This window comes from Scleropages formosus, chromosome 16 (genome assembly GCF_900964775.1).
Source record: "Scleropages formosus chromosome 16, fSclFor1.1, whole genome shotgun sequence".
Classification (NCBI taxonomy): domain Eukaryota; kingdom Metazoa; phylum Chordata; class Actinopteri; order Osteoglossiformes; family Osteoglossidae; genus Scleropages; species Scleropages formosus.
Window position 1 is genome coordinate 1,852,808 of NC_041821.1, and position 21,366 is coordinate 1,874,173.

The window sequence follows — 21,366 nt, forward strand, 5'->3', positions numbered from 1 at the left end:
CGACACTCCGGTCGACGGTGCCGAGGACGTCAATAAAATTCCCGGCCTAATGGAATTGCTCAGAACCCGGGGCCAAAGAAAGTCGCCGGTCGGAGCGTCTCCCGCTCTGCTGCACCAAGACGGCCAACGAGACGACTATAAATCCGAACGTCGGCCAATAAATTAAGTGCAGTATTTCTGGTTTTGCCCAAAATGCGCATAAACAAACAGCGACACAGCGACGCAGCTGCACACGGAATGCTGATGGGTCGTACCCTTGGCCAAGGCCGAGCTGAAAGAACACGCGAGGTGCCCCGTTTACCGTAACAGACTGTTCGTAACAAGAAAAAGCAGCAGCTGTGAATTAAACCCGGCGCACAAAATGAGCCGCGCCAGTCCAGGGACACATTTGTCTTTACCGCAGTAAAAAACGCAAGACGGAGTGCAGAGCCTTTTCTCCGCACGATTCGGAGCTCTAAACCACCCCCACGTGAGGCTTCCTCCAACAGCTATGCTCAGGGAAGCTCCAGCAGGAGGACTCCCATGTCTGGATCACGCAGGGAACGGTCGGGCTGTTTCATCGGACCACGTCCTGCACGGTTGGGCTGCGGTCAACGCTGTGTTGACACAACAGCACCTCCTAAACACAGTCGCTGCTGTCGGGTCGGTGCACAGAACCCGCGTTCGGAGCGTGACTCACTTTTGTGTGCGTGTGTGTGTGCGTGTATGTGCGTGTGTGTGCATGCGTGCGTGCGCGTGTGTGTTACACAAGGCCGACCGCGGTCGTACCCTTGGTTGAGGCAATCGGCCTGAGTGGTTTTGGTGAAAGATGCTGCGGTTCGAAGACCTACGGACTCAAAGGCTCAGCGAGCGCTGCGTCCGGCGCCGGTCTCCCTCCCCCACCTCAAACACAGAATGAGTCACATGTTCTGTCCAGATATCCATCAACACAAACCCTGAAAACACCACGTTTATATTAATTTATTTACCGAACGCCTTTTTCCAAAACACCGTACAGTGGTCAGGGACTCACCATAATTTACTGCTATATACTGCACATCTGGGTCATTTTTACCGTATCACTTCAGAGTAAGGATCTTGACTGAGGGCACTACAGCAGCAGGTGGGATTCGAACCTAGGTCCTTGTGTAAGGTGTCAGCTGTAACCATAACATTGCCTCACATAGTCCAGACCATAGCTGTCATGAGCCAAAATCCCACTGATGGTAACAACCTGGTGACTCCCTTGAGCCCAAAAACAGCACTGAACTCCTCCACATCTGGCTGTTCGGTCCCACTCGCAAGTGTCCAAAATCCAAAGCCTGCTGGATATTCCTTTTGTCCTCAACGTGGTGGAACAGACTCCTTGTGTCCCTCAGAGCTGCTGAATCCCTCTCAGGTATTGAACATTAACAAATGCTGATATTCAATAAAATCCATCTAACACCACATATTTAACAATCTTTCCAAACAGTAATGCCCCTCCTCCCCAGCTCACAGGTGGGATCCCTCACTGGAACACGAAAAACGGAACCTAGGAGGGCACCCCACCCGGGACAAGTCAATATCCAAAACACTTAAATGATCTGGTCCCTTTGGGGGGAGGGAGGTGCGGTGATCTTCTCGGCCTTTTTGTGGGGTGTTCATCAAAACAGGTACCCCAGTGTTGTACCGGTGACCTGTCCTGCCTCCCTCCTTCGTCTCCTCTTCCTCTTGTTCACCCGTGAAAAGTTCAAGGTCGTGTCCTCCCGACCAGGACAGCGAAAATCCTCTTCGACCGGAGGCACAACGAGCAGCCAACAGTGGCCGCTGCAAAACCATCCGCCACCGCTCCCCTCTGACCCCCAGCGCCCATCGATGATGGTACCGCTTTCGGGCCATCCCGCACCGATGCCGCACTGCCCGGCACCTCGCCAGCGCAGGGTGGCCTACGCTGGGGGCAACTGCGAAAAAGATGTCCCTCTCCTCCGCATAGGGAACAGCGATGGGGACCTACGGAGTCCCTGGACAGGTGGCCGGTCTCCAAACACCGCCGATAGGTTTTGGTATCGCGCGTTCATTCCTACCGTCGTTGCCCTGCGTGGCACACCCACACGTCCTTAGCGTTCTTCTCTGTGTGCCCTCGACACCAACACAGACGACAGGAGAGAGGCTGTCCTTGATTAAACAGGTAGCCCATGCTGCCACAAATGTTAAAATACGCAGGAGGGTGGACAAAACCCTCCATCCCTGCAGGGTCAGGAATAAGACATACAGTACCTGAAACTGCCATCACTCGTTCCAAAAGCTCAGCTCATCCCCCACGTCCCCCGTGTCCTCCGATGACATCGACAAACTCTTTCAGGAGAGTTTCCACCGCTGCTGCTGGCACGAAGGGGTCGAAGACGTGGACCGTCACGAGCCTCCGGGCGTTCCTCCAAAGCGGTTCCACAGAGTAGAGGCGCAAAGTGGCATGGTCAGCGCTCTCCCTACACGTCCTCAAAGTCTTCCAGGACTCCCCCTCGGTCAGCGGCGTGAGGTTGAGGAATGACGATGGTCCATTGCGTTGGATGCAGACCACATCCTCAACGGTGAGGACCGGGAGTCCTAAGGCAACCTCCTGAACGAAAGCAACTCGATCTGGAAATTTGCCGTCGTCCTCTTGGTTCCTCCACCGGGAGCAAAAAGTATTCTTCGAGGTGGTCTCTATCCCCGGAACCGTCGTCCTCGTCGTCCGGTGTCGCTTCGAAATTTCTCACAGTTACAGATCGCCGAGGAAAAGGAACTCGGAAAAAACGGGCTGGAGGACGAAAGGCTGCACTTTGGTTCCGCGACACACACCCTTCCACACTCTGTGTCCTGTGGATTCGCACCGTGGACTCATGGGGTGAATTTTACTGCGGTCCTTCCTATTCTTGCAGTGCGACACACTCTCAAATGTGAGCAGACTGACGTATGAGTGTGTGGCCACGCCCCCTCCTCCCTAATTGGTTGAGCCTGATTGGGTGATGAGGCTCAGGTGCGGCACCAATGTTCAATGGACTAACGCGGGACAGAAGATTGTCGTACCGCGGTGCTCTGACGGGTGGTTCATTTTGCGATTTTGCACCGTTAGCTCCTCCCCCTGCGGCCGCACACCTGGTCACTCCTCGAACCCGGCACACCGGGGGTGCCACACAGGGCAACGACGGTAGCGCAGAACGGGCGATACCAAAACCTACTGGTCAGTGTCTGTGTAGTGGGTCCCTCCTGGGTTTGGTGTTTCCTTGATTTTTACTACATTTCACTCTGCTTTGACACCGAACACTGTTTGTTTCAGAGCGTCGGTGTTCATTGTTGCTGTATCTCTAACTTTGGCTGAATGCGCTGCGATTTTCCAGTATGATTGTGTTGGCAGAGAGAGAACGTAATGAATCCTTGTGGAGCCGACAGTCTTTGCACAGTGATTCTGCTCAATTATGCGTCTCCAAGTGCGTTCTTTGCTGTGGTGTGTGTGTGTCGTCTGTGAGACGGCGACCGCTGGAGGTGAGTTTTCTTTGAACAAAGCGGTCGCAGTTGGTACCTGTCAGTTGAGCGAGTGTCTGACAACTGACGTTACGCTTGTTTTTTCAATCGTTTCAGTGTATTCAATTACGTACTAATATGTAAATGTGTTTTTAATTGCATTTACTTCAATAAAGGAAAAAATTGTGGAGTAAAAACACGGTAATCACAATGCACTATGTGTGACCGTGCACACTGCCTGGGATCCGACAGCCGACCGTGGCGCGAGGGTTCTCTTCTAGAAACGCACTACAGTATAATTATTTCCGAGACACCCCTCCACCCCCCGCCTCGAGACCCCAAAACATCGCTGCTCCCGGGACGGTAGGACAACGGGCTTCTCCTGCATTCCAGAGGAAGCAGTCTGTGTGAAGGTCAGCAGGCTCAGTAAAGCACGGTAAAATGCGGTATTCTCCTGATGACTAAGCACAGATGTCTGGCCACCCGCGTGTCTAACACAAACTGATCAGCTGTAAATTAAGTTGCGGGAAGGGAGGCCGACCAGGAAAGCAGCTGTAGCGTGTAGGCCCCCCCGCCCCATTGTAGGGACAGCTGGGACCATGAGCCACAACCCCCCTATCATGCACCATTTGTTGGGGGGGCTGTCAAACTGTATTCAAAACACCCGGGTTCAAACCCCCACTGCTACTGTATAAAGCGGTAAAACAGGGTACAACCCTGACACGGTAAGTCACGGTGGACAGTTGAGGAACCCATCGTGCTGCATCATGGCAGCCCCGGGTCCTTCGTACTATGGTAAATAGCATGTATATCCCTGGTTGGGACCAGAAGGCTGCAGGTGTTAAAAGCGAGAATGTCCGCTGTTACCGCGCAGCCCGGAAATGGCGACTGTTGGAGACCGTGCGGTCGGGAGGGGAGGGGCTGTGCGCCGGTGCGGCTCGGTAGTGCTCCTCCCCGTCGGACCGAGCGGGCGCCCCCTGGTGGCGGTGAGCGGCCGCTGTCACGACTTCGCCGCACCCAGGGGAGGGGTCCCCGACGCCACGGCCAAACACCCTCTCTGTCCCAAACGCTTAACGCACACGGCCGACCATCTGCGGCGCACAGCTGGAGCAGGAAATCCCTCCCCTGAGACTTCCTGTCGATCCCTTCCCGCCGATCCTTCTTCCTCGGGGGCGCTCGGCCGCAGACCTGCGATCACATCGACAAATCAGCGAGTAAACGCCACACGCAGATGTCGCTGTGCGCCACCCACACACTCGCTTACGCCGTAAAGGGGCATCTGACCGCTAAATCAATAGAGCAAAACTCATCATCTAAATGTAAGCGATTATTAAATAAAGTTTTCCCAGTAAATCCCGAGACGAGGCACAAAGCAGCATGATGATGCTCACAATATATGATGCATGCTCTAATGCAATTAAGGAACAGTGGGCCAGGTCCGCTCTTGATCTACCTCGTCGGAAAGCTCAATTTAAGAGCTCCGTGTCCCTCAATAAGTCCGGCGGCAGCGCAGTTCCTCACATGCGTGAAGACAAAGAGCTTATGTATGAAAACATAATCCATATTTTCCAGACGATTTGAGCCATTGCGTTGCCCTGACTTACTGTTGCACATGATTACCCTCCATAATTCTCCTTTTTAATGACCAGTGAGGTGCATTTATCTATATATGTACTGATGTGCCATATATTTCCCGCTTATGCGCCCCGATCATTTTCCACTTCGCCAAGCCTGCGTTCGAGGCGTCCTCTCGCATTAACGGAGCTGCGCATTAAAAATAATAATAAGGAGAAATAAACGTACAACGGCACATTACAGAGATGAGTCACGCTTCTCCTTCATCTCATCATATACAAATATTTGCGGAGCAGCATCGGCGCCGATCAGCAGCATTTCAGATGCAGGGTGTCCTAATAACATTAGAGTCGGCCATGCGTGGGACCGTTATTGCATTGCAGTCGACCGCAAGCGCAGAGCAGGAACTTATAGCATCAGGATGGTTATGTTACTGTCATATGCTGTTAAAACCAGAGATGAGTTAAAGCGCACAAACGTGCATATGGGAACTGTGGTAAACAGTAAAAAATGAGCACGAAACAATAAACAATTGTAAGAGGTAATGTATGTGGGCCAAATGCAAGCTTTAGTATAGGAAGGTGTATGGAAATGATAAATGTGCTTGCTTCAGCGGTCACTTTAATATAGGAGTGTGTGTGTGTGTGTGTGTGTGTGTGTGTGTGTGTGTGTGTGTGTGTGTGTGTGTGTGCGCGTGCGCGTGCGCGCGTGACGCTATTAAAAAAAAACAGGGAAATGAGCAGCACAAATCACTGCACAGATTCTCTCATGCAAATTTTTACACTTCCACACACCCAGAACGAGGCGTTCCTCAACCGCCGAAAAGATCCGTGCGCATGCGGGGCGCGGCGCCACTCGGCACAGGCTGACCTGATTGGACAGAGTCCTCATAAATATTCGGTGTGCGTTCATGGGGAAAACAAGGCGTTCGCTACCTGCCTACACAAACTGGCGCCGGTAATTGCGGACGGACAGCCTTGCATAAATATTTGCACAATTTAAATTTTAATTGGACACTAAAACCAATATGACGAGAGAGACATGGTTTACCGCGGAAGACGCGACAGCATGCGCTGTAACCGAAATTAGAGCCCTTATTATGAATTCGTTATTTTCGGTTCAGTCATTAAAAAGTTTGTTTGAAAGCAGCTGCTCCGTCCGTTGGCCCCGAGTTTGAATAAGAGATTAAAGGAAGAGCCACTTTTCGTCTCACTTTTCCCCCACTTAAAAGGAAAGAGTAGCGTTAGCGACAGGGAAAGTCAACCGGTTAAGCGAAGTTAGCGGAGCGCCGCGCGGGAGGCATCCGCTCCTATGGGCCCGTCTTCCTCCAGGTAAGTGGGGTGATTAACAAGCGTTCGGCAGCCGTTCGCACGCTCTTCCTCAATCATCCTCAATTATTAATGGCTCCTCGGCAAAGAATGCAATTAGCGGAATAATTAACACGGCCCTGCGGATCGCGGCGGGATTTTTCAGCTCGTTTTTTCGAGCGCGCGTACCGTCACCCCCTCGCTCCAAACGAGGCGCAACCTGCGATCCTTATTTCAATCATATCAGCGTGAAGCGCGGTGCAGAGCGCGGTGCAGAACGCGGTGCGCCTCACTGCCTGCCGCCGACTGCTGCCAATTGATAACAGCGGAGAAAATGACTGTTTGCAAGTTGTGCAGATGAGCCTGCTTGTTATATAAAAGCCGTGATATGATGTCTTGTTAGTGTGAGCTTTGTGCAACGCAACGTCGTTTTTGAAGCCCGAGGAACCTCAGCATCCAAGCAGGAGTTCAGAGGTTGAATTTGGAGGGAAAAAGTCACTTGTGGAGGGAACACAGAAAATGCTCCGCAGTGCACGTTTACAAAAATTGAGTCATCCGCCGACCTGTCAAATCGATACAACACCAACTACGTTAAAGCCACGCACAACGTGAACAACACTAAAGCCAAACATGTAGAACCCAACACCAAATCACAACTGTTACAACCAGGTGAGTGCAGCACAACCCAACACCAACAGCGTTAAAGCCAAACCTATCCAACCCAACAGCCACATTAGAGCCGATTCACCGCAACACAACACCAACAACATAAGTCAAATCACCACCACACAAATCCAACCATTCTGACGCAAAATGAACACAACACAACCCAGTGGTAACCCTCTTCCGGGCAGAGGGACGTACAACAATGTACAATGTAGCTCCAATGATAGATCCGTGATTAAAAGGTCGATCCAAGAGCACAATTCATTGAGGTAAAGACAAGGTATTTTGAGCGCATTGTGGCTCATCCTCCCTCGAGAACGCAAAGAAACACAACACGCAGAAGAGATCTCCAAATGAGAGACATGAAACAACACAAGAACAATCCTGCACAGGAGTATATCTTCTTGGGTCTTCCGGTTACTGAAACAAACAAGATTGTAAAGTTTCCTTCTGCCGCTTCCCCTTCTGAAGGCATTTTGGATTCTTTAACCCTAACCCAACCATGTTCAAGCCGAGCCAACAATGTTAAAGCCGAATCAATGTGAGATGCCAACCATGTTTATTCTAGATCAATACCATCCAAGATCAAGGGTGTTAAAGCCAAGTCAACACATTAAAAGGACATGGAATTGTGCGATGTAAACATTACGGTTCAGCCCTGGTCACAGTGACCATGCGAGCAGCGCCGCTTAAGGTCTACAACCGCTGCGATGCCCTTGGGTGATGTCAGTGCGCTCGCTGTGTTTGTCCTCCTTCGTTAAAACGAAGATGTGCTGGAGAGGAAATACCAGGTGAATGTTGAAGTTTACTGGAGCGAATTGAAAGGGAGCTGTGGGACACACCTCACCAGACTGGGCAGTGGGCAAAAGATGGACAATGACCATGAAGCATGGTAAAATACTGTCTTGAGTGGATTTCTGTGAGAAGCAGTGATTCTTCAAACATTTCCCTCCTGATTTTGCTCTTGTTCACCTTGTTAATCAGACTGAACGCCCCCCGGGTGCTTCCTCTCAACGATTCTGCTACTTATCGCCGAAAGATCGGCAGCTTTCATCGCCATTCCTCAGAACCCGACTTCTTTTCAGCACTTGGTGGAACAGATGCTCTCTGGTTCTTTCATGAGTAAGAAAATAGAAATTACAGAGAACCTCGGACCGCCGACCTCCAGCCCACAAAGGACACGGCGAGCAGGCGGAGGACGCAAGTGAGAGTCTGTGGGAGCTGATGAACACACACGGGTGCGACACACACTTGGGGAGTTTCTCACACTTCACCGAGATTACGGCCCACGGAGGGTAAACATGTTTGGAAGTCTGGATCAAGAAGCACGGATTTGAAATTCTGCTGAAGTCTGCGCTGCGCCTCTTAAAGGCCTCCTTTGAACGTGCCGGGCCGTCCTTTCTGAGCGGCGCGCAGTAGATTTGATTAACCAGACGACTGATAAAAGGAGAAGGACGCCCGGTTTTATCGTGTCATCATTTATTTTCAGGGAGTGTCAAATGCAACAAATTTAACACAAGAAGATCATTCAACCGTACAGAGCAGAAAGAAAAGTTTTCCCTGTTGCACTCAGCTCCTCTCCTCCACACTTCCACGGCCACATGATTAACACAGAAAATACAGCGCTTTCACAGCTACATGTTGCATGTTATTTTCAAGGAGAGTTCCTCGACCGTCTTTTTCGTGGTCAAGGAATAACTCCTCGGTTTTCCCCAAATGCCTTGCGTAATGCTCCTCCTTTGTTTTTCCTTCAATCGCATTTAAAAAATGTTTTCTGTTGAGCGGCGGGTGTCAGTTGGCAGAAATTCCATCAGTGAAGCCCGGAGACATGCAGCGCACACACTCACCACGGTGAAGTTCATGACTTTCAGGATCCATATGGTGAGCGCCAAGTTGACGATCATGGTGACCAACAGCAGCAGGATGAAGAAGTAGAGGCAGCGCTTCCTCCAGCCATAGATCCCAACAGGGTAGACAGGAGGCGCCCCGGGCTTCTGCAGCTGGTTGGGTTGGGCTGCCAGGATGTACTGCTCCTGTGTCATCTGGAGCAGAGGAGAAGGCACCGGTCAGGTGTTGGAAGTCACGGCTAGTGTACGTCATAGTCACTGTCAGTCTCCAGTGCCTTTCAAACTTCTTACCCAAGAAAACAGCGGAATATTTCACTGGTGTGATCTGAGTTACTGTCCCAAAGGTACAACAGCAAGAACCCTTCCAAGACTTCAGCAAGTGCCCTTCGGCTTCATCGATCCCTAAAATCTGCTGTGTTGTACGTTTTGCTGTAGCTTCATGCAACTTACCTGAGAATGAGTGGCGTTTCGAATTTACTACCTTCATACCCACCCATCCATCCATGCATCTATCTACTCACCTACCTTCTTATATGCCCACCTGCCATCCATCCATCCATCCATCCATCCATCCATCCATCCATCCATCCATCCATCCATCCACCTACTTTTCCACCCACCTACCATCCATCTATCCATCCATCTACCTATTGATTTGCCTACAAACTTACCAGTTGCCGTTGCTCAGGGACAACACAAGTTGTTGGGGTTTCATGAGCTGGATTTTTAACCAAAACGGCATTTCAATCATAAGGTGCTGCCACTGGTTCCTAGAGCTCGTCCAGCTCCAAGCACAGAAAGAGCAGCAACCACGTTAGATGCTCTGAGAGCTACAGCCGCAGCTCTGAGGATGGTCAATCACCTTCTGCAGGTGCAACGAAATCTTACTACAGGAATGACAACACAAAAATGCGCAACTGCAATCCACGCTAGTTTCCATGGATATAAGCAGCTGCTTAGCAACTAAAAAATGATAATTTTGGTGGTTTTTCAAAATGGTATCTTGTAGCTTCATTTCATCTTTCTCCACAACTGTGCTCTGCATGCCTAGTGTGTCGACTCCCAGGAACCCAGCACAGAAGTGCGCATCAAACCGGTGCTCCTAAAACACATACGGCTGTTTGCCGCCAAGGGACCCTTTGTTTACTTTTCTGCTATTGCTTTTCTATTTCATATTCATGTTCAGTCGTGACATTTTCATTTACAAGGAGAATCACCAAAACGAGGCTGTTTGCACGCTACGGCCAAAGCGGAGTGAACAAGCGACTGTAGCCGAGCGTTAAAGAGGGGTCGTCATCGTCTACGCATAACCGTAGCGTGCAGCACGGTTCCTACGCCATTTATTGGCATTTTGACAATTTGCTTCATCTCAGGCACTCCGTGGGTCAGTGCCTCCATCGCCTCAAGACTCTGAGTGCTAAAAATATTCTCGGCAAGCCGGAGGTGAAGGAGGCGCCTCTCTCTGGAAGTGCCGCTTTTGCACGTCTCTCAAACGACAGCGCCGGCGGGGCGCTCTCCATCAAACAGCGGGCTGCCGATCCAAGGTCAGGTGACCCCGTGAGATTGCTCCAACTTTCCGGCAGTGGCGTCGGCCCCGGCGGAGTCGCGAGCTCTCGAGGAACACGAAACAACGCGTGTTTGCGGTCATTACCGAGCCCATTAGGTGGGGATAATCCGTCGCCCAGACACATCTGATAAGGCCTTTCGATAAGACACGGGTCAGAAACAGCATCTCCTCACGTTGACTGCCCCAGAGGATCGAGGACTCTGGAGCTTTTGAGCCCACGACAAGTGCGAGCAATTCCAAGTACGAGAAAGCAGCCCTCGAACCCGCAGGTATCACATACGCGTTAAGAGATTCACACACGCAGCTCAGAAGGTGGTGAGAAGTACGGCTTGCATAGCGTCAGCAGGTGATGTTGTGCTTAGAGCTGTTGCCTTTCACTCAAAAGATTTGGGTTTGAATCCCACCTGCTGCTGTAGTACCCTTGATCAAAATACTTACCCTGAATTGATAGAGTAAAAATTGCACTGCTGTAAAAATGGGTAAATCAGTGCTTAAAGAAGCAGTTGAAGATTGTAAGTCACCTTGGAGGAAACTGTCAGATAAATTAATAAACTAAAATAATATATATAGAGTGTATTGTGTGTAACAATAATAATATCGGGAAGGTTTCAGAGCACTGCTCTCAGGTGAATTATGACAAGAACATGACAGGTCTGAAGCCTCTCCTGGGTCGTCCGTGGTTCTGAAGCCTGGCTGAGAACTCAGAATCTCGCACCCCCTGTGCACCGGCTCCTCATCTGATGAACACAAGATGTTCGTAACTCCAAAGTCACCTTTGGAACCATGTATCAATGTAAAAAGGTTAATAATACAGATGTCCCTCAGTTTATTGGCTGGTTTGGATCTGTAAAAGTCTCAGCTATAGCCGTAATACATAAAATACTGTGAGTTTTAATATTTTTATTAACATTCAGACTAAGAAAATTAAGATCAATTTAGAATGATTCAAAATAAAAAAATGTAATTGAAAAAACTTCCTATTAAATGCTGATTGTCAACCAATTCCATAAACATTTACAACGTTCCTCATTTCACTGGTTCCTGACACTTAGGAGCACACGACATGACCTGTAAACACCGTGGGAGTGAGTTGAATTGAGGCGGTTCTACACTTTTGCTCAGGCTGGCAGATAAATCATGCTGCTACAGATCAAAATGTTTGTGAATGTACGTGATAACAGATGAGTGAAGAAAATGCTATGAAGACAAATAACTGGAAGACATTTGTATTGTTTGTGATGCACAGAACCAGACTATCACTGGTGGCACGGGAGGGTTTTGGAGGCAAGGGAAGTCACCCATCAGCCAGCCCTCAGCCACCATGACTACTTTCTCCCAGTACGTCCTTGCCGAGAGCTCTGATCAGCGCCAACGGTGGGCAGTATCAGGAATCGATTCATTTACAAAGGTCACAACGACGGTTAATGCAATTTAAGGCTGTGACTGAGATGTGGCGCATCGGCGCTAATTAAATGTTGACATTATTGAGCGAGCGGCGCCGTTCAACAGGTGTGTCGCAGCGGCACACTGACTGACAGGTCCCTCCCGTGCGCCCGCGACAGTTTATGAATCACCCGCCGTTTCATTACGGAGCAGTCAGGAGTCTGAAGTTTAGATGTCTGGTACTTCTCAAGGGCACCGAGTCCTCCCACCCCCCCCCCCGGAGCACATCATCTTACTATCAATGCCGGAGATATTTATTCCGAGAGAGAAAAGAAAGAAGGGTGTCGCATTCAGGGGGGACAAAGGAGCCACCCTGAGGGAAGAGCACATGGTACATCCTGATCCAGGCCCCCAAAATCAACCCTCCCCACAGACTGTGTATATGAGCCTACCGTTATTCACATCACCATCTCTCCAAAGCACCGCTGATGCAGAAGCGCTAAGCTGAGGTGGGACAAAGAGAAGTTCCGTCCTTTTGTCTTTCTCAACCGCCCTGGAAGCGCACCTGACCGTCCGACAGTCATTGAGTCCCCAGACAGTCGGGGCCGCAATGTCATCTCGCCACTCCTTCCTCTCCAGAGTGTTCCGTTTGCACTTCGGTCTCGGCAAACGGACCTGCACTTCTCTAAACCCGTCCCAGCACGTCTATTGAATTGCAGACCGAAGCAGCCGCTGGGCTGGGGGTAAATGAACCTCCATCTGAGGTTGAAGCGGGCGACCGAATACGGCACGCGGTACCAGCGTCTCCGGCCGGGCTGTACATGGGTAAAACACCCGAGAGGGAGTCCCTCGCAGCCGATCAGGTTGTGTCCCGGATGATCCGCTGTGACATTTACAAGTAGTTCCTGAATAATAGATGAACGTGACTCTGGACGGACAGCAAGTCGTTCCACACGAGGGACCACGGCGTCCTAAAGAGGACTGGCCTGCCGCGGACTGTTCGGAGGACCTGCTGTAGGGAGCATGTCGGTTGCGTGAGGTGCCGATGGAGACACATGCGGAAACGATCATTAGAGACAAGAAAGTTGATGAAACATAACAGGATGGCTGAAAATCAAACAAACGTTCAGAACGCGTTGGCGGCTGAAGAGGAAGCGAAACCGGTCGATGGGGCTGAAGAGCAGCCGTCCTCACAAATCTCAAGGAGCCGTTTGTTCAGCTGGGATGCCACCGGGGACCACATGCGGAGTCCGTCCGGCGGAGCTGTGCTTTTACCGCATGTACGGCGACACAGTGTGAAACGGAGGAGGGCAGCCATGCCCGGCGGGTCCCGGGTTACACTTCCCTGTGGGGTTTATACTCACACTTATTACAGCAGGTTGGACCAATGTGGTAGCGCACACCTCACCATCACTTGATCATCGTTTTTGATCCCTTGTACGATTATGCAGGAAAGGCCCGATAAATCCAACACCATATTGGCACAGCTCAGTACAAGAGGCACATTGAGTCGCGCATGTTTGCGCGACTCAATGTGCCTCTTATACTGAGATGTGCCGATATATTCAAATCTTCACAGTATGATGATGGAAGCTTCAGAAGTCCACCAAATTCAGGGCAGTACTCTCTCCAGGGGGGACGCCGTACTTTCGCTTTGTACGCTCCACAGTGTGAGCATGAGCAATAGCTACGTGGACCATAAGGTGTTGAGTCGCAGATGAAGTTGAGCAGAACTCTGCTGTAATTCATTATATGTGGAGGACAAATTCCATTTGAATTGTGTGTTCGGCCTCCGTCATAATTGTTCTCCTTCTGGGCTCAGTCATCCAGAAAACTGTCGACGGGCGCCTGTATACTTTTACTGCTCTCGTTTTACGGTTTCATTTTTCTGTTGCCGTGAAATTTCACTGTACTACTTACTGAGGACGCCGGGTTCGGTGCTCAGTGTTGTCTAGAGGAGTCGCCGGTCGGGGATCATCACCGTCACGACCGTTTATTCATTTGTCAGAAACTTTTCTCCAAGGTGACTTACGATGTGAGGTTACTTTCCATCTTGACCAAGGGTACTAGAAGAAGTGGGGGACTTGAACCCGGGTCCTTCTGATTGAAGCCGGAAAGACGGCCTTCGAATACGTCCTGGACTTGATTATATGGAACTGTCTCAGGTCATTGCGTATTTCTGACAGACTCAGGACCGCAAAGAGAGCCCTGTCTCCATGACAACCAGGTGTAGTAGAGTAAAGGTGGTGTAAAGTGCACCAGCTGGAACATTAGCGCCCTCCGTTGTCCCTCACCTCAAACATCCACATGATTCATGAACCAATCAGAGTGGGACGGTCCTTGGTCACGCGCGACACTGCGAGGAACACGCCAATGATGCGATGCCAGCGGAAGCCCCCCTTTGCTCCCGCCCTTCCCAAGCGGCGATCTGCGGGCCCCCCACAGAGGAGTCTGCTCAGCGTGGCGGTCATTTTCCGCAGCTTTCATCTTGGAGCAATTTCACACGACCGTTAAAGGGAGACAATGAGCACAACACGGTATTACCTGTGCAAGAGGGACTGATAAAAAACATGCCCTGTCTCTTTGGAAACAAGCTAAACAGGAAGTGACTCGTGAAGCCACTGGGCTTGATGTGGGAAATGGAGTGTGCAGGTAATGTTTCGAGGTACCGTGGTAAAGTCAATGTTTAAACACAGCCTTTTTATGGTAGTATTAACATAGTATTGACACAGTGATGCGGCTGGGAGTGGAGGGTGGTGGGGATGAAACTGTCCGCTCCCTCTCACACACACACACACACACGCACAGCTGAGTGCCGTTTGAACTGCCAGTCACCGACTCCTTCATTTCGACAGGAATCGCCTCAACAAACACCCTTGATTCCCAGAGAGTGACAGTAATTTCACACCCGAGCCGCGGGAAACGGATTCCTCTCCGTTAGCAGGCAGCCATGCGGGGGATCCGACCCGCCGCGCACGGCGATAGCGCCCCGCGGGGGAGACAGCCTGCAAATCGGACAGCGAACACTTGTCCACCCTCGCGCTCGCTCTGAGCCGCACGGTCGAACCCGGTCAGCAGGCAGACAGGCAGGCAGGCAGGCAGGCAGGCAGGCAGGCGGTCGGTCGGTCGGTCGGTCGGTCGGTCTTGCACCTGTGCAGGTTGTGAACCAGGCACAGCCCTACTACTCACTGACTACATTTCTTATTGCTGGTTATTATTATTTTATTACACGGCATACATTTTTTAAAATGTTTTGCCCATTGCGATGCCTGGTTTTTCACAGGTGTACTTTGGATTCACCCCCCTGGTCCACGGTAGTGTCTCCAGCGCCCTGGTAGTTGCACTGCCGAACATCTCCAGCACTCAGGGTGCCACACGGAGTCGGTCGTCCACAGGAGCCCGTGTGCCTGTTTATGGAGGAGATCCCGGTTTAGAGCACAAGGAGCCAGGAGTGCGGCTCTAGTCCGCTCTGAAACGGCTCCTCCAGCAATCCACGCACACACCGGAGGGGGCAAAGAAATCACTCTCATGCTCTGTGCTTCTCTGCACCTCCAGTGTGGGATCAAGACCGCTTCAGACATGTGGGATCGTGGGGAACAGACCCCAGGAGACCCAGCAGATTCAAAACATGTTTAATGAAAAAATTTATGTGTACAGAGGTGGACAGCAAGTAGTGTGGTGGTCAGAACTACTGCCTTACGCTCAAAAGAACTGGGTTTGAATCCCACCTCCTGCTCTAGTAGTTAGGATTTAAACCTGCCTCCCCAGATCAAGGTACTTACGGTAAAAATTACTCACTTGTATAAATGTGCAGAGCGCCTCCGTCTCCCAAAGTTTGCACATAAGGCTCTTGCTTGCATGTTTTTTGCTGCACTCGTTATCCCTTGTTTCTTTTTTAAAACTGTGTTTTTATTTGACCTGCTGTGATTTTTTTCAGGAACATACATACATACAGGACGTGCGTACTTATGTACATTTTAATATAATACAACGTTTTAGCCGTGAGGGGAGGCACTAACCGTTTCTCGGAGGATGGACTCTAACTGCAGTCGGTGCGTGACCTGGAGCTACTGATAGCGCCATCTGTGGCTCCTGTAATTAGGAGCCGCCCCCACATACAGATCGCGCCCCGGGTGGCGAGACGAGGGAGGTGAACCCAGGAAAACAGCTGGCACCGCAGTTAAGGAAACGGGCCGCCCCACACCTCGGAACCGCAGGAATAATTAGAGCTCATCATTATTTCATTTTTTCTCTTGATACTGTAATATCCTCATTAAAGCTGTAATTATGCAGGGGCCCAACTTTTACACTCCAGAGCATGGCACCTTTACCTCGATTACATCAGTAAGCATATGCAGCTGAATAAATGGGTTAGATACCATACTGTAGGGTAGTTGAGCCAGTTGAGGCACCTGCTAAGCAACTTATCGACTAAAACCAAGTAGCCAGGCTTCCGTCCTTTCATGCTCGTTCCTCGGCACTGGGGTTTCGAGCTCCCGGCAACCGGCTCCTGGCAGGCTTTCCTCCAGCCAATTACTTCTGACAGTACAGAAAGCAAGAAGTTACTGCCAAACTTTTCATCATCTCAACTTGTATCAGACTGCAAATTTTGGACCCTGAGTACAGGACTTATTCAAACTTCTCACATTTGGGGGCCGCCATGCAAAGGTGGGACGGTGTGGAAAAGTCAGTACATTCAATGTTCAATGGTGCTTTAAAACCTGTTCCTACCGGTACCACTGGGTGCGTGACTTTGAAGCTTCTCTACCAAATGCTGTTGATGTCAAGAGTCGACGTCGAAACTTGGCGACCACATGTGTACAGCGCCTCCAACCCTCCACTTGAGTCCTTGGGCTTCAGTGTAAAATCAGGGTGGCTGAAGACTTTCGTAGTAAACACAGAGTTTTAAACTCTGTCATCAAACTTAGCAAAATCTTTGCAAGTCATCCTTACCTGTGCAGCAATTCATCGAAAGCCATTTCTCCAGCAACGCTATTATCCAAGGACTTGATCCGACAGCCTGTCAGATTCTACTCCAGCACCTAGACATCTTATGTACCCTGATACCACTGACAGCAGTGGTTCAATTCGTAGTCCTTCATCTGCAGGTGGGTTTGAACCAGGCTCTGCTGCTGAAATCATAAGAAGGACAGGCTTCATTCATCCCGTTAATAACCCAAATAACCCCCGCCCACCCGATTAGGCAAAGGCCAAACTCACCGGCAAGGTGTAATCTTACTGGTACTTATCTAGCAAGTCTAATATAGAGACAAAAGACTAATTAACGCGACGTAACCGCACGCGGCGAGCCGCTCCAGATGTGTGCGCCGAGGTTCAAGCACTATAATCAAGAAGAAGCGAGGACTCCAAGGGAAGCCTGCAATTAGCGAGATCCCACGGCGCGTTTACGCCCAGGCGTTGCCGGCATGGCGCTCGCTGCCTGCTCACACCCAAACATTCCCTACCTTTTCCAACGCATGAAGGGATTCGAAAGTGCTGCGGATCTCGCCATCTTCTTTGAACATCCGCTAATGAACTCCAGACACCTCCGCACTTCGACTCGGACAAACTTTGAGAAAATCGAGCTTCCGTCCCATTGACGTGCGAGGTTTTGCTCGAAAGCGAAGTGAACCTCAAACTAAATTGGCACAATAAGAACTGCCGAGATTAACTTGGTCAGATTCCAAATTTGTGTCGATTACGAGCGTTCCGTGGGGAGCCTCTGGAGACGGGGAGGCTGCAGGTGCGAGACAAGAAGCGGAAAAACAGCACGGAGAAATGTGCCTCAAAGTTATAGGCGCACTTACAAGCCCCTCAAATTTAATTCCTAAATCCTTTACGGATCGCTTCCCACTGAACAGGAGAAGCGAGAGATTGGATTCGATCCTCGAAGACCGGAGGGCCACCGCTCTCGTCCTCGCCCTGTGTTGCCTTCCGCAACGGCAGGTCCCTTCCTTTGGACCCAGAAGCCAAAGGGTCATCCGACAAGGAGGAAGTGAGTCTTGTTTGCGGTGGTACGGGTCTCCCAGCTACCACGGAGCCATCTTTGTCACCAAGGAAGATAATTACCCATAAGCCTTTGAGGGACAAGTCACGTTAAAGTGCAGCATCAATACAGAGGTCTGGGGCTCTCTGAGGAAGACACAAGCGGTCAAGTAAGACCTCGAACAACGGTCGTGTTCCGGTGCTACATCCCACGATTGTAAATCAAGGCAGCAGCTCAATTACATGAATATTACATGAAGATGTTAAAATTTCACCTGTTACCTTGCAAGTTGCACCCCTCTTTCATCACTGTTGTCTGATAAGAGGGAGCACAGTTGGGCGTTGGTTTATTTATTGGTGCAGAACACAAGCAATGGCCTGTGCGAAGAAACAAGGCCTGCAGTACATGCGAGCCATGCTTTGCGTGCTCCCACACTGGGGCCGGAGCATGTAACACCACCGCCAAGGTCACCGTGGTGCCGACTTGCCCGCGACCGCGCATGAAGTCACCGCTCTTCACTGTCAATTGTGCAGAAGTGCTGAGATGACGCATTCGCTAAGGAGGTTGTTTTCAATTTCCATGCCTAAGTGCAGCGGTACGGCGCTCCTTCTCCTCCGTGATCACGGGAATATTACATTAAAGTGTAATGCTTTAATGCAGCTCTTCAAAGGGAAGAAACAGGCTCCACAAGCATTCAGTGTGATTTTAGGGTGATGTGCAGATCTGGTACACTTTGTTCTATAATAATGTTGCACATGTATCTACTGTACCGACATTTATCCATCCATGGGTGCATTGGTGTGCCTCTAGTGATCCCTGATCCCCTCAAGATGAGTCCACGATAGGCAGTCTCACACACACACACACACACACACACACACACACACACAGTGCCTCAGGAAAGAGGACACGCTGATGAGATAAATAGTGTGACACCTCAGTTTCCACTCCACTGCTCAAAGCAAGGAATTATGGGTAAGAAGAAGAGCCCCCCTCCCTAGAGGCTGTGACCACGGAGGTTCTGGAACAGCTCTCTGATCCTGCAGTATGGATATTAATAAATACTACTCGAGCAAATGTATGCCTATTGTACAGACAGACGCAGCAATGCACGGTTCGCATAGTTACACGACTCAAGGTCCACGGATCAAAGGCGAAATCGGGGATCTCGGGGAGCGTCAGGAGACGGTGGAGGCTGTTGCCCAGAAAGGTCCTCAACAGACACATCTTGAGTGACAAATTCACTGCACGTGGCTTCCCGGACTCCCAGAGCAGCGGAAGTTGGCCAAAATGAGCAAATATGGTGATGAATGCAGAAGGAAGCGCGACCTCCTTCCTGAATGGAGTCTCTGTAGAGAGTCGGGTTCAAACACAAAGGTGACGGAGCTCTTTTCTCTCCCTGCAGCAGACGCTCAAAGACATTGAGATGCCGCTCCGGGTTCCTCGCGTCCCGTTCCATCGAGGAGCCGAGAAAGAGACAACCGAGTGAGGCATTTGCACACGGGCCGTACTGCATCTGCACTCACGATTTTTACATAAACCACTGCAATATGGTGACCTTCCCATGTAGTGTGTCTCTTGAGCTCCGGCGAGTCAAGTCCTCGCTTCTCCTTCTGGGTCCCAGTGTTCAGTTTATGGAAAGACTGCGGTAGCATCTGTTGTGGCAGATGCAAACCTGCTGCTAATTGAAAGGTAGCTCTAAATCCAGCAGGATTCGAGCCACTCAGAAGCAGAACTGCTTCTCCATGATGCACCAGCGCCCAGCTATGGACGGGCTAGAACGAGGTCCCTTCTGTGGAGCGATGGGGCAGCGATTTCACTAAACCCCCTCTATGTCTCATCATCATCTTGCCATGGGTACCTTTAAATCGAGCCAAAATAGATGGCGCTGAGTTGTTCATGTGGAGGGACAAGGGGAAACCTGAAATGTGATTTGGAGCAGCACGCTGCACCTCCTTCGAGTTTCCAGACAGAAAGACGACGTATAATAGAGCGCGGACGATTCGATGGGCTGCCGGGACGAGCGCCAGCGCACACCCTTGTTCTCGCCGGTACTACAATTAGTCACATACGGAATTGTGTTTCAATGTGTTTCTGGTAATTAAAAACTCCTAACACACAGCGGTCTGTAAAATACACGACACACTTCACACCGACGCCTCTCCGACTTCTGTAAGCCGTGGCAGGAAGCCACTGCTGACGAATCCCCCTCCGTCCGTCACGCCGACAGACAACAGAGCCGTGAAGGAAATTCCTCGCCACCGAAGACCCAACCAGCTCTGCGATTTTTTCACTTCGAGTTTGAATCTCTCGCTCCTCCAAAGTCGTCACTCCGAATTTGGGTTAGGCTACGACTGGAGCGGGACCCGGAGCGGGACCCGGAGCGGGCGGGAGGGCGGATCGCGGGCGCGACAGCCGTCACGGGACGTCCGTCATGTCCGCGTCACGCTCCACGTGCCATGGCCTGCAGGCCGCAGCCGTCGAGAGGAACTATGACCACATGAGTGCGGGATGATGCTCCGGTGTTACCCTCCAGAGTGTGGACGCTGGCTGTTACACTAGAGCTGATAAACAGTGGTGCATTAGCGAGGCTCTAGTGGAGCACTAGAACAGCGCTGGATGAGGGTAGAGGACGCACAGCACTGCATTTTATCCTCCCTGACTCAGCTCCTTGACACCTGAGAGTTCGCAATTGTTTGCACGAGCACAGCTTGCAGTTTCGCCCTTTACCACTTCGCACCGAGGGATATTTTACAAAAGCAATTTGCGTCGTCCACTCGGGCACCAGGGTGCCCGCACTAGGGTCAGCAGGCCTCCGCAGCACATGGATTCCAGCACGACCGGAAACGGACACAAGCGTCGGCACTGTGCGTCCAGACACGGCGCGCTGACACCGCAGCGCCACCGCGACGCCTGGGCTACACCGCTGGCGTGAACAAACATCCAGCTACTGGCTCCCCTCCAGCGGCTCCCTCTCAGCTCAGGGCTTCGGTGCTGCGAACGGAGTCGGAATCAATCGGTCAGAAAAGGACTCTTGTTCATCCGTTTCGTTTTTCTGCTTTTTCGGTTACATCTGCATGTCTCAGAACGTCATGCATAATTAATTACAACACCCTTGACTAAAGTTAAACTTGCCTAAGATTAAATATTCACGACCCGAAGCTTTCCGCCCGGCCAAATCAAAACAGAAATCTCACCAGTCATCGCGTTTCTACCGAAATAACCTCAGCAGTCCCTTTTCGGGTCGGCCGATTTCTACGGGAACACGATGCACGCAGCGTGCTGGATTACGGCCTAGCGGCAGGGGTGCGGCGAGTCGGCCTCGCGGCAGCTGTCGGCACCCCGCTACCGAGGCAAGGATTACCGCGGTAACGGTGCAACAGCACATCGCGGTGGCGGCGCAGGTCAGCGGTGTGTGAGCGGAGCCGTAGTCTCCTTGGCGGCAGGCCGACGCCGCATCCTGACAGCATCCGCATCCGCCCCTCCGGTGGCCATTAAGTGCGACAGTACATTACACGTAAATGTGTCTTTATCTCTAATTCATACTGCAAGTTGATGCATAAGAAACAGCTC

The 21,366-nt window shown here is 51.0% G+C and overlaps 1 protein-coding gene across 1 annotated transcript in view; it reads right to left on the reverse strand.

The window, feature by feature from the left end:
- sgcz (sarcoglycan zeta) overlaps positions 1-21,366 on the reverse strand; it is a 101,571-nt gene that overhangs the window by 31,418 nt on the left and 48,787 nt on the right. The window contains exon 2 of the mRNA XM_029258921.1: positions 8,858-9,052. Coding sequence (XP_029114754.1) covers positions 8,858-9,052 — 195 coding nt within the window. The remainder of the gene's footprint in view (positions 1-8,857; positions 9,053-21,366) is intronic.